At 35.5% G+C, this 14,564-nt stretch overlaps 2 protein-coding genes across 2 annotated transcripts in view; one reads left to right on the forward strand and one right to left on the reverse strand.

The window, feature by feature from the left end:
• The window catches only part of LOC149618757 (glutamate receptor ionotropic, NMDA 2B-like), a 522,592-nt gene that overhangs the window by 198,599 nt on the left and 309,429 nt on the right, over nucleotides 1-14,564 (forward strand). The window lies entirely within an intron of this gene.
• Nucleotides 10,828-11,302, reverse strand: LOC149618761 (uncharacterized). Its single transcript, XM_089853902.1, has 2 exons — nucleotides 11,122-11,302; nucleotides 10,828-11,058 (listed from the first exon to the last, which is right to left on the reverse strand). The coding sequence occupies exons 1-2, from the start codon at nucleotides 11,265-11,267 to the stop codon at nucleotides 10,836-10,838; spliced, it is 369 nt and encodes a 122-aa protein (XP_089710028.1). The 5' UTR covers nucleotides 11,268-11,302; the 3' UTR covers nucleotides 10,828-10,835.

Raw genomic sequence — 14,564 nt, forward strand, 5'->3', positions numbered from 1 at the left:
TAACACGTTCACGGTCTTCCACTTGGTTTGAACTTATTTCGATCATTGCCTTATGCTCAATAATCGAAAACAATTGGGTCAAAACCACAATACTAGTGCTATAATTCTGCAAAATCTCCTTGTTTTTCGGCCTACTTTTGAGAGCCCATAACGTCGCAACGGAGCGTTTTACCCCAAAACGTCATAGGACCTTTCGGACTCCTTTTGACCAAAGGAACATGCCTGTTAATTTGTGCCAGACTTTCCAGAAACACCCTGTATATTTGAGTGTGTTTAACATTACCTCGCATACTACAATTGGAACACTTACGCATTCAGCTGCTCTGAAAAAAGAAATAAAGAATACATTTTGAAACCGGAATAATTGTACCGGCTACGGAGTAAGATTACTAACTTGTATTTGTAGAAGAGATTTTCGCTGTTATAAACTTTGGTGAAATTCATCCCAAATAAATTCTCGCAATTCATGGCCTCTCAGTTGTTTTTTAGGTATGCTTAATTAGCGTTTCGTTTTGCTAATTTGTTGATAAGGTGTATGTAGCAATCCTTACAGCTAAAAATCCTATATTTTTAAGCGGTGGCAACGTTACTTGCTTGATTGAAAAGAGTTGTTGACTAAGTGCATTGCAAAAGGGGAATGCGGTGAATATTGATCAATGCACGCGAGTAAGTGAAAATACGTGCAGTGCCTTGGTATTGATTACGCCATGCCACTTAATATTTTTAAAATTGTCTCCTATAGCCTACTTTCTGTAGCACGTTAGCCTACAGTTTATGATAGTTTCAGTTGAGCCATTTTACGTTCTTTTTCGCCTTATCCCTTCTAACCCAGGGAAATGTTTCGTTTACGCCTAAATTTTACTTCGTAAACAATATCACGCTTGCAAAGTTAATCAAATGTGGAATTATATGACCAATAAACAACATTTTAATAAAACTAGATCGACTTATTAAAATTACCGAAAGGAAAATTGAGTTGAGTCGTATTTACTTGTATTGCCAATATTCCTAAGCCGCCTTAACACGAGACACTTTGGAACTGCTTTAAACCGATTTGAAAAGGTCTAATTCTTCTTGAAACATTCTAATTGCAAGTTATTATCAGCTCGTTACTTTACGTTGAACAGTTTGATATGAAACTCTTCAATAAAGGTGATCAATTGCAATAATGACTCAAGAGATGGAAGTTTCTAATAGACAATTTTCCACACCTTATTTCTCGATTGTCGATTTTAAGCGCTTTTACATTACCTCGCATACTACGATGGGAATACTCACGCACTTTGGAGCTCTCAATATATAAAGATCTAATTTTCCAAAAGCTTTTGAATTTTTTTAGTATTTGAAGATTTTCGCCGTTGTTAAGTTTGGTCTAATTCGTCCCAAAAATATTCTCGCAATTTATGGCTTCTGAGTTGTTAAAGGAAGATTTCTTTGGAGGAATTCGTTCGAGGGGGATATAAATTTCGTGTTTTGTTGGAGTTAAGACTAACTTAATGATAATTTCAAGAAGTTAAGTCTATCGAAATAATTTCGCCTGTTACTTGAAAATACCGGCAACCTACTTGAAACAAATTTTTCCGTTTATGAATATTCTTTGAAATATGAGCTTAGCTTACGATTTTGTAAAGCGGGGAAAAGCTAGTGAGAATATTCGCACGTGTTTCTGTTATGATTGGGCCAGACGCGTAAATATTTGGCCTAATGGTTCTCTGACATATTTATGTGAAACCTTAACTTGTATTTCACGTCTACTAAAGCTATGTTCACACTTACACGGGAAGCGGTAGTAATTATAAAATAATCTTCAATCACGGATTTTTATTATGTTTCTTGAATTTACTTCACCATTCCTGTTAATTTATTTGTGCTAAATTTTAATGAGTACAAGCAATGATTTTTTCTGAAAGTCTCATTATTACACATGTTAAACCATTAACGCAGTTTTTAAGGTAATCGTCGTGGATTAAAGATAACCTTAAAAGATTTAGTAATATTAACGAGGGTTTTACTAAAAACGTGTACACTCGTAACTAAAGGCTAATTTGATAACAACTTCAGCAATAAGAGCTGCTGTGGCAATTCCCAAACCATAGAGGAACAACACGAATATTCCGTTTGTTTCATTGATTGTCAGTGCTGAAAGGCTTTTCGTCGGCTTTTGCCAAGCAACTCTTGAGAGATAGAAATTGTTTTTCATGTACAAGTACTCCATGAATTTGGTCTCGGTGACCACCATCGTTCTAAAAACAGAGAAATGAATTGTACAAGTACTAATGTCTCATCAAACCAAGGCTATTTAGTCCTTACCCAAGAGTCATTTGCTCAATATATTCAGGACACCGTTTCGCTTCGCTACCGACAGGAATGACGAACAGCAGATTTTTGATTCGCTTTGCGTTGAAGTAGAAAAGCAATTTTCTGAAATCAGCGTCGCCTTGAAGAAGAATTGACATTACATTGTCCAAGTAATACTGTGGCACAAATAATCCAGCTCTTCCCAAAAATACGTCCCAGTACGTTTTAATGTCTAAGAAGTCATCTATTACCGCATATTCGACTCTTGAAGCCAGAGACAATTGGGGTTCATTTTCCACGGTGGTCTTTTCCTAATACAACACCGAGATTAAAAATAAGGCAATATTAACCATTAAACACATAACCTACCCATTCCTTAAAATAGCCGGCCGCGTTGTCTGTGGAGCTAAATTGAATTTTAGCTTTGCTGTATTTGCTGAAACTTTCTAGACTGTCGATCAACACATGTTCGGTTGAGTACAGTTCTGTTTTCAAGGCGGATGCCATAAATATTGAAATGATTAAAATAGCAATCAGCCACGAACCGATTGTGATCCTCCATGAAATGCATTTAGAAACCCTAACAAAGGCTGGAACAGAATTTGAAATTATCTTTTGGAAATTGTGCAAATTGGAAAATATCCACAGGAGAAAGTCAATTGTCACTAAAGTTAAGTACTTACGCTCGAAGAAAAATATGGAAACGAAATCCCACGTGAAATTGAAATGGCTTTGAACACTCTGACGAATAGATTTTTCTTCTCGGCGTCTTCCATGACCTCTGTTTTCAACAAATTCAGAAAGCTTGGCCAGCAGCGGTAGAACGACGACGCACGAAAGAAGGAGATATGAAACCTGAACGATTCACTATCTTCAGAAGACACACTTTTGGTTAAATATATATAGAAAGTTCATATTGTACCGTGTAGTCGATGGTTAAGAAGGACATGGAATATTTATCAACTTCAGCCGGTGGCCCAGTCACTAAGACAAGCTCTGATGTCAAGTACACTGGTGAATAGTACCAAAAATCGTCTTTTGCAATGTCCGAAAGCTCCACGGGAAATACTACACCCGTTATATTCTGAAGTATCCGATTAAAATGATGTTACCAAAAGATTTGAACTAACATTATCTTTAGCAAAACCAATGTTCTAAGACGAAGCATTTTAAATTTCGCGCCAAAGGATAGATTTTTCCGCCATCTACGTGTTGCTGTTGGAAGTAAAACATCCAGTGGTAACCGCGCATGTCAATGGGCGTGGCTTTACCTTTCCCTACTCGGTAGATAACCCACTCTAATAGTCATGTGTACCAGGAACTATAACTTCAAGAGGTAGGGATAGAAAGGTACAAGTGATTCGCCGCCGCATTACTGTGGTTTTCCGCTAAAGCGGGGACGTTTAAGAGAGCGAGAGAAATAACACATTTCATAACAACGCGGAATTTCTACACTTTCTGTACGTACTAACCTATTCACTTTTGATGTTACTTATGTTTGGTAGATAATGAAATTCATCGTATCATTTTTACCTGAATTTGTACAATGGTGGTTCCGTTTGTCGTCAGTTCAGCATAAGGAATAGCTAAATAATTAAATCTGGTATTTTGAAAAACAAAACGTGGTTTCAAAATTACACGCATCATAAGTTTTTTCAATTTAATATTCGAAGTCAGTATCAACCCTTTACTTTACGTTAAACAGTTTGAGATAAAACTCTTCCACGACCTTGACCGATTCCAATATTGACTCTAGAGCTAGAAATTCCTAATAGACAATTTTCCACACCTTATAATCTCGATTATTAATGTTAAATTATTTTACATTACCTCGCATACTAGGACGGGTACTTTTACGCACTTTGCAGCCCTGAAAAAAATAAAGAACCAGCTTTCTAATAAATAGATTTAGAAATGATTTAATATTTGAACCAAATATTTTTTATTACTTGTATTTGAAGAAGAGATTTTCGCTGTTATAAACTCTGGTGAAATTCATCCCAAATAAATTCTCGCAATTCATGGCCTCTCAGTTGGTTGTCAAAGATTGGATTTTTTTAGGTATACTTAATAAGCGTTTCGTTTTGCTAATTTGTTGATAAGGTGTATGTAGCAATCCTTAAAGCTAAAAATCCTCAGAAGAAACTCACCTATATTTTTAAGCGGCGGCAACGTTACTTACTTAATTGGAAAAAAAGTTGTAAACTAAGTGCGTTGCAAAAGAGGAAAGCGGTTAGTATTGATCAACGCTGGCGAGTAAGTGAAAATACGTGCAGTGCCTGTTTATTGATTACCCCATGCCAGTTAATATTTTTAAAATTGTCTCCTAGCCTACTTTCTCTTGCACGTTAGCCTACAGTTTATGAAAGTTTCAGTAGAGCCATTTTACATTCTTATTCGCATTAACCTTCTAAACTATGGAAATGTTTCGTTTACGTCTAAATTTTACTCTCGTAAACAATTTCACGCTCCGAAAGTTAATCAAACGCGGAATTACATGATCAGTCAACAACATTTTTATAAAACTAGATCGACTTTTTAAACTTACCGAAATGAAAATTGAGTTGCTAAACCTATATCTCGTATTTAATTGTATTGCCAATATTCCACTTTGGAACTGCTTTAAACCGATTTGAAAAGGTCTAATTCTTCTTGAAAAATTCTAATTGCAAGTCATTTTCAACCCCTTACTTTACGTTAAACAGTTTGAGATGAAACTCTTCAATAACGGTGATCAATTGCAATAATGACTCTAGAGATTGAAGTTCCTAATGGACAATTTTCCACACCTTATTTCTCGATTGTCGATTTCAAGCGCTTTTACATTACCTCGCATACTACGATGGGAACACTCACGCACTTTGGAGCTCTCAGTAAATAAAGATACAATTTTCCGAAAGCTTTTGAAATTATTTAGTAATTGAAGAAAAGATTTTCGCTGTTATTATGTTTCGTTAAATTCATCCAAATATTTTCATAATTCAAAGGTCGTTTTTTTGGAGGAATTCTTTCAAGGGATATAAATTTCTTGTTTTGCAGGAGTTACGACTAGCTTAATGATAATTTCAAGTCCTTCGAAAGAATTTGGAATATTACTTCAAAATGCCGGCAACCGTACTTTTTAAACCAATTTTTCCGTTTGAGAAATTTGTTTGAGTAGAGCTAACGATTGAGTAACGCGGGGAATAACTAGTGTGAATATCTGCACATGTTTCTATATAGATCAGACCACAATAGTAAATATTTAGTCTAACAGTCCTCGGACATGTTTTCTGTGGAAACTTATTTTATATTTCTCGTCTACTAAAGCTATGTTCACATTTATTCGGGAATCGGTAGAAACTATAAATTGAGGATCTTTAATAAATTCTCGCAATTCATGGATTCTTGATGGTTGCCAAAAACAGTCAAATGTCGATTTCTTTGGAGGAATTCTTTCGATGGATATAAATTTCGTGTGTTGTTGGAGTTGTAAAGACTAACTAAATGATAATTTAAAACACTTAGGTTTTTCGAAAGAATTACGCCTGTTACTTGAAAATACCGGCAACCTACTTGAAACAAATTTTTCCGTTTATGAATTTTCTTTGAAATATGAGCTTATGTTACGATTTTGAAAAGCGGGGAATAGCTATTGAGAAAATCAACACGTGTTTCTGTGGAACCTCAACTTGTATTTCACATCTACTAAAGCTATGTTCACACTTACACGATAATCGGTAGTAATTGTAAAATAGTCTTCAATGAAGGTTTTTCTTTTATATGTTTCTGGAATAATTTTCATCATTAGTGTTAATTTATTGGTGTTAAATTTTAATGAGTATAACCAACGAAATGTTTTCTGAGAGTTTTATTATTACAAATGTTAAACCATTAACGCATTTGTTACGGTAATCGTCGTGGATTAAAGATAACCCTAAGTGATTAAGTAACATTAACGAGGGTTTTAATATAAACGTGTACACTCGTAACTAGAGGCTAATTTTATAATAACTTCAGCAATAAGAGCTACTGTGGCAATTCCCAGACCGTAGAAGAACAACAAGAATGCTCCGTATGTTTCATTGATTGACATTGCTGCAAGGCTTTTCGTCGGTTTTTTCCAAACAACTCTCGAAATGTAGAACTTGCTTTTGAAAAACAAGTAGTCCGCGAATTTTGTCTCGGTGAACACCATCGTTCTAAAAATGAGAATTAATTCGACAAATTAATTGAGAAACTATTAATCCACGAATCTCCTTTCAAAGGAAAAGCAGATTCTAAAAACAGAATTTTAGCGAATTTAATGCAACTGCTTATCGAACAGGTAACTAAAAGAGATCGATAAAAACATTTAATTACTTACGCAAGACTCAATTGCTCAATCAACTCTGGACATCTTTTCAATTCGCTACTAAGAGGAAAGACGAAAAATATATTATTGATTCGCTCTGCGTTGAAGTAAACAACTAATTTTCTGAATTCAGCGTCGCTTCCCAGAAGAATTGACAGAAGATTGTCCAAATAAAACTTTGGTACAAAGAATGCTTCTCTTCCCAAAAATGCGTGCCTGTAATTTCCAATGTCTAAAAGGTCTTCTATATCCCCGTATTCAACTCTTGAAGCGAGGGACAATTCGGGTTCATTTTCCACGATGGCCTTTTCCTGATAATAAACCGAAATTAACAAATAAGGCAATTTTAACCACAAAACACATAACTTACCCATTCCTTAAAAAAACCGGCAGCTTTTCCGTTAGGGCCAAATCGAATTTTTGCGTTGGTGTATTTGCTGAAACTTTCCAGACTGTCGATCAAGACGTGTTCGGTTGAGTAGAGTTCCGTTTTCAAGGCGGATCCCATGAATATTGAAATGATTGAAATAGCAATCAGCCACGAACCGATTGTGATCCTCCATGATATGCATTTCGGAACTCGAATAAAGGCTGGAACAGAATTATAAATATGTCAGTTGGAAATTATGCTTTTTAGAATAAATCTGCAGGAGAAAGTCAATGGATATTAAAGTTAAGTACTTACGCTCGAAGAAAAATATGCAAACAAAATCCCATGAGAAATTTAAATAATTTTGAACTTTCCCAAGAATAGATGTTTGCATTTGACGTCTTTCCTGACCCTTGTTTGTAACAAATTCAGAGAGCTTCGTCAGCAGCGGTAGAACAACGACGCACGAAAGCAGGAGATAACAAACCTGAAAAATTAATTTAACTTTTCGAAGCTTAGAGTATTCGCCGCACTTTTTAGTGAAAATTTGTAATAAATCATTTCGTACCCTATTATCAATAACCAAGAAGGACATTGAATATTTCTCAACTTCTTTCGGTGGCCCAGTCATTAAGACAAGCTCTGACGTCGAGTGCACTGGCGTATAGTACCAAAAATCATCCTTTGCAATGTCCGAAAGCTCCACGGCAAATAGAACGGCAAACGTATCCTAAAGTAATCATTACCAATTTACTTTTATTGGTAATGAAAATCGTCGTGTCAATTTATTGTTTTTTACCTTTAAATACCAATATAAATACGATCGTGCGGTAAATATGAAATTCATCGTGTCAATTGGGTGGGTTTAAATGAATTTTTTACCTGAATTTGTACAATGGAGGTTCCATTTCTTGTTAATTTACCATAAGGAAAAGGATTGTATTCTAATCTGGACATTTGCATTGTAAACAATTATTTTATCTTCACAACTTGTTGTGTTTTCAGTTATTAAATGTCAGTATCAACTCCTTACTTAACGTTAAAGAATTTGAGGTACATCTCATCCATTACCTTGAACATTTGCGTAAGAGACGCTTGAGCTACAAGCTCCTAAAAGGCAGATTTTAAAATTCAATAACTTGATCCGTAAATTCGAGTTTTTTTACAATACCTCACATACTACAATGGGAACACTGACGCATTTCGCCGCTCTGAAATAAAAATTTTGAAACAGTAATAACTGAACTAAATAACATTGATTACTTGTATTTGAAGAAGAGATTTTCGTTGTTATAAACTTTAGTAAAATTCATCCCAAATAGATTCTCGCAATTCATAGCTTCTCTGTTATTGTTGAATAATGGATTTTTTTAGGTATTAGCGTTTCGTTTTGCTAATTTTTGATAAGGCGTTTGTAGCAATCCTCAAAGCTCAAAATCCTTGGAAAAAACTGACATTTTATTTTTAAGCGGGGGTTACGTTACTTGCGGAGTTGAAAACAATTGCTTCCTTTTCATACTGCAATAGACGTTAGAGGTTAACATTGACCAATGCAAGCGAGTAAGTGAGAAAACGAGCAGTTGGCTGGGTATTGATTACACAGACAATTTTTGATAATTGTCTTGACCTACTTTCTGTTGCACGTTAGCCTCTAGTTTATGATAGTTTCAGTAGAGACGTATATTTTCTAAATCGCATTATCCCTTCACTGCGTTTGCCTTCTAAGTGAAAAAATTATTACGTCCAAATTTTACTTTCATAAACAATATCACGCGTGAAAAGTTAATGAAATGTGGAATTATATTGTCAGTCAACAACTTTTTTTAATAAAGGTTAAAATAATTTTGCAATACGCCTTATGGTTTTCAATGTGGTAAGGTTGTACAGCACCCAACATCGATCTAAGGCTATACAGTGTCTCGCACAAGAGTGCCACATGAAATTGAGAAATGCTTGCTAAATTCGATACTCGCGTGATACAGTGGCCACGACACTATAAGGTGCCATTTCCAGTTTAGCATATCTTTTCTTTTTCTCTTTCCATAACTCGTAGAAAATCAACACAATCATAAACAAAGCCTTGCAGTAACAAATTTCACAGTTTAGCTTTTACCAAAAAAAAACCTAAATCCATCAACATACTGGTTAATGAAAGTGTTACAGATGTCTATGGAAGTTCGAAAGCAGCCTCACCACGTCTAATCGCCTCGCAGTGAGGGAAGGCTTTCTATACATTTATAAATTTATACATATGTACAGGGCCGGATTAAGAAGATTTTCGCCCGGGGGCAGTGGCTCGATGGGTGCCCCCTCCCTTGGCCCCATAATTTATAAAAACCAGCTAGAAATTTTAACAATTTTGTTTTTATTAGAAATATAGGGAGCTAACAGTTCTTACCCTGAAACGTCACACCCTTCTATCTTTTACTGGAGTTTCATCCCCCCTAACGGTTGGAAACAGTATTCTACGCGCAAAAATGCCAACCAGAGGGCGGCTGCGTGACGTCAGACTATCTCTTCCCCCTAGCCAGCTGTTAGCTCTCTACTGTAATTTTGTTAAGTGAAAAGTATCCCTATGCATGGCTGATACTCACTCATACGCTCAATTTTAGTTGAATAAGTGACTAATAAATTTAAAAATAGTAAGCAAAAAGTGACTAAATAAGGGCAAATTAAGCTATAAAATAAGGGCACTTTAAATGAAATGTTTTCAGACATGATCGATTTTCATAATTATTTTCAGTAGTTAAAGATATTTTAAAGGTCGGTGCCGTAATTAAGCCCAATCTATGGGCTTAGATATTTCCAGTCAAAGGAAAGGTCCAATCATAAAATTTCTACGGCGAAATTGAATTAAACCATTTTGGAGCACAGCTCAGAATGCAAAGTAATTGATGTCGTTTTAAATCAAAACTAAAACATTCATTTGAATTGGATTGATTATAAATATTAAGTTAAATATTTGATGAGCGAGCACCACAATTTTTTGGGTTTGATCAACTGTAGTCTCGCGGTTTTTGCGTTTAAACCGTCATACAGTCAAATATATTACGTTTAACCTTGTGGTCGAGAAGATAAATAACACCGAAAGACTCAAAAATCCAAAAAAAGTGACAAATAGTAACTAATTTTTGGAAAAGTGACTTTTAGTAACCGAATTTGAAAAAAGTGACTTAGTATCAGCCCTGCCTATGTCTTTGAATAGGCCTTTCTAGACTTAGACTCGGAAAATCTATTTATCGTCCCCTCCCAACTAATTTGGTGTAATAAATTGGTCTCGATAGCTAATATACCTATTTAAAAACGAAAAACAGTCCCGTAATCATTCAAAACTAACGTCATGTTTTTGAGTTTTTCGAAAATTTAATAAAACAATCGCTCAGATTTGGGTATCACCAGACATCTTGGGCGCCCCTATTTTGCTGGCGCCCGGGGGCAGGTGCCCCCCCCCCTTAATCCGGCCCTGCATATGTATACGAAAACTGTTGGGTAAGAGACAATATATACTCATACGGGACTATCAAACAATGCGAAATTCTTTATTTCCAGGACGAGTTTAAAAATTATTCTATTATTCTACAAACTATTATAAGATATGTTACACAACATATTCTAGTACCTTTGGGTTATACTGAACTTGAAAACCGTCCTAGTGCCACGAACCAAAGTTGTCACTTCTACCAGTGACGACTTAAATATCTATGTAAACGCGTGCACTGCCTTTTTGCATCACAGGTTCACTAAATAACTAAATAAATAACCAACTGGGTATTAGTATTAAACATGTTGGTAAATGTTTTTCATTACGAAGTTGATTCCGGCAATGACGAAATATTAAACGTTGAAGCTGGACGCTAATTTGATAACAACTTCAGCCATGAAGGTGGCTGTGGCAATTCCCAACCCGTAGACGAACAACACGAATATTCCGTTTGTTTCATTGATTGTCAGTGCTGAAAGGCTTTTGGTCGGCTTTTGCCAAGCAACTCTCGAAAGATAGAAATTGTTTTTGAAATACAAGTAATCCGTGAATTTCGCCTCGGTAGCCACCATTGTTCTAAAAACAGAGAAAGGAATTGTACAATAATTTCTCATCAAAACAAGGCTATTTAGTCTTTACCCAAGAGTCACTTGCTCAATAAACTCAGGGCACATTTTCAATTCGCTACTGAGAGGAAAGACGAAGAGCAAATTTTTGATTCGCCTTGCGTTAAAGTAGAAAACCAATTTTCTGAAATCAGCGTCGCCTTCAAGAAGAATTGACATAAGATTGTCCAAGTAATATTGTGGTGCAAAGAGTCCAGTTCTTCCCAAAAATACGTCCCTGTACATATTAGTGTCTAAAGAGTCTTCTAATTCGGCATATTCGACTCTCGAAGCCAGAGATATTTGGGGTTCATTTTCCACTGTGGACTTCTCCTAACATAACACCAAGATTTCCAAATAAGGCTATATTAACCACTAAACACATAACCTACCCATTCCTTAAAATATCCGGCGGCGTTGTCTGTGGAGCTAAATTGAATTTTTGCGTTGGTGTATTTGCTGAAACTTTCTAGACTGTCGATGAGAACGTGTTCGGTTGAGTACAGTTCCGTTTTCAAGGCGGATCCCATGAATATTGAAATGATTAAAATCGCAATCAGCCACGAACCGATTGTGATCCTCCATGAAATGCATTTTGGAACCCGAATAAAGGCTGAAATAATTTGAAATTATCTTTTGGAAACTATGCAATTGGGGAAACATCGACAGGAAAAAGTCAATCATCACTATATATATAGCTAAGTACTTACGTTCGAAGAAAAATATGCAAACGAAATCCCACGAGAAATTGCAATAGTTTTGAACTTTCCGAAGAATAGATGTTTGTGGCTGACCTTTTGCCAGACCTCTGTTTGTAACAAATTCGGAAAGTTTCGCCAGCAGCGGTAGAACGACGATGCACGAAAGGAGGAGATAAGAAACCTGAAAAATTCATTTTACTTTTAGAAGCTTAGAGTATTCGCCACACGTTTGGTGAAAAATAGTTAATTCATGTCCTACCGTATTGTCGATGCTCAAGAAGGACATTGAATATTTTTCAACTTCATCCGGTGGCCCAGTCATTAAGACAAGCTCTGACGTCATGTACACTGGTGTATAATACCAAAAATTGTCCTTCGCAAGGTCCGAAAGCTCCACGGGAAACAGTACACCTGTCATATTCTGAAGCATCCGATTAAAATTATCTCTCGTATGTTCGGTATCAGCTGAATGGTTTTTCTTCTAATTTTTACCTGCATTTGAACAATGGTTGATTCGTTTGTAGTCAGTTCAGCATAAGGAATAGCTAAATAATTAAATCTGGTATTTTGAAGAACAAAACGTGGTTTCAAAATTACAAGCATCATAAATTTTTTCAATTATTCAAAGTCAGTATCAACTCCTTACTTCACGTTAAACAGTTTGAGATAAAACTCTTCCATGACCCTGAACAATTTCACTAATGAATCTAGAGATTGAAGTTCCTGAAAGAGAATTTTACACATCTTATAATCTCGTTTGTTTATTATAAAGTAAATTTGCATTACCTCGCATAGTACGACGGGTATACTTACGCACTTTGCAGCCCTGAAAAAAATGAAGAACCAGCTTTCCAATAGCTTTTAAATTTGAACCAAGATTTTTTATTACTTGTATTTGAAGAACAGATTTTCGCTGTTATAAACTTTGGTCAAATTCATCCCGAATAAATTCTCGCAATTCATGGCTTCTCAGTTTCCAAAGAACGGTTTTTAAAGCGATTTACTAAAGGAATGATAATTTCATAACTTCAATTTCAAAGTCCTTCTCCAGAACCTCAACTGTTACTTCAAAATGTTGACAACGTACTTGAAAGGAGTTTTTCTATTTGTGTATTTCAATCCAAAAAGGTACCTCTCGATTGGGTAACGCAGGGGAAAAACTAGTGAGAATATCTCCACATGTTTCTGTATTGATTGCACCTTGGTTTTAAGGTCCGTCCACACTAGAGGTAGTTTTTAGCTTCGCACGCCAGTTACGCGCCTCGTACACACACAAAATATTTGCTTCGCACTCGAGAAAGCTCTGTACGCAGCACCAAGAAAATTTGTTTGTAATTTCGAACATTTTCGCGTCGTACGCGCCCATGCAGCCAATCAGGAGAGGCAATGAATCACGTGATCTTTATAAGATGGCGCCTATCTGTGAAACACACCGCATGCAGTTTATATAAACAAATAATCTCGTGATATTTTCTCTTCTTTTAATAAATCGTAGAAATAGAATTAAAAATGAAAATAAAAGAAGAATATGGGTTTTGGGAAGTATTCGCTGACCGTGAGAAAGACGGAGATTTTCATAATTTAGTCCCAAAATTAAGAATAAAAGCTGAGAAAGGCAAAGTAGCAAACTAGACTTCGAAGTTCCGGCATTTCCTATTGGTTGAAACAGACAAGCGTGGCGCTTGCGCTCGTTACAATGAAAAATAAACTTCGTGTGTGTGGATGAGATGCGAGCGAAGCGCGCCAAGCTAGCGATCGGGCAACGCGTGCGAGGCGTGCGAAATATCTGTAGTGTGGATGGACCTTAATTCTAGTCTGACATGCTTTTTGTGGAATTACCAGTGAAGTTAATTACTTTTCTTCATTGTTTGCCTTCTGTTAATGATCATTTCAGGAAAATATCATGTTCTAAGTCGCATTATCCCCCTCACTGTGATCCCTTTCTTTGACAAAAACAACTGCAAAAACATCATGCGCACCTCCCCCTTATATATTTTTTTTTGTATTTAACGTCTACTAAAGCTATGTTCACACTTACACGATAGAAGTTATGAAATGAACGGTTTCAATCAAGGATTTTTGTTTAGCTGTTTCATTAAAAATGTACAATATTGGTGTTAATTTATTTGTGTTTAATTTTAAAAGAGTTTTTTACAGTGAGTTTTATTATTAGTAGAGGTGGCCGATACCCGGCTTAACCTGATACCGATCGATACCGGTGCTAACAAGAACCGATACCGATATTTTTAGGCGGACAGTGCCATTTACATGTGTGTTAGAAATGCTACGAAATAAATTAATTTAAAGAATAATTTCATTAAGTTCAATTTTTAGAGGTGTTTCCAAAATAATATCACTTTTATTTTGAACTAGTATATGCTGAGAGGAGCTTTAATCCTTATACTCGTAGTAACTGAAGCCAACAATTAAATTAATTAAAAAGTGAAAAATTATCTATGAACGCTTTTTAACAAACATTTTCGAAATTCACTTTTAGTTTTCAAGGAATTTTCAAATTATGGTGATATAAAATATTCCTGTTTAATTCTTCGTTTTAAAGCTATTATTGCTTATTAATTATTAAATAAACTAAATTCAGGTAATTTTTATATAAATGAGAAATTAACACGAGGTATACATTTATAATAATGATAAATTATTACCTTCATTACATTATTGAAAGAGCTATAAATGTCATGTAGTGCCATCTTACCTATTTGAAACTATTATCGGTTTAGTATCATAATAAACCAACCGATGCGATGGTGTTAGAGAA

The sequence above is a fragment of the Phalangium opilio genome, unplaced genomic scaffold (genome assembly GCF_054372755.1).
Source record: "Phalangium opilio isolate 3A_F unplaced genomic scaffold, DU_Popi_V2 ptg000209l_1, whole genome shotgun sequence".
NCBI classification, from domain to species: domain Eukaryota; kingdom Metazoa; phylum Arthropoda; class Arachnida; order Opiliones; family Phalangiidae; genus Phalangium; species Phalangium opilio.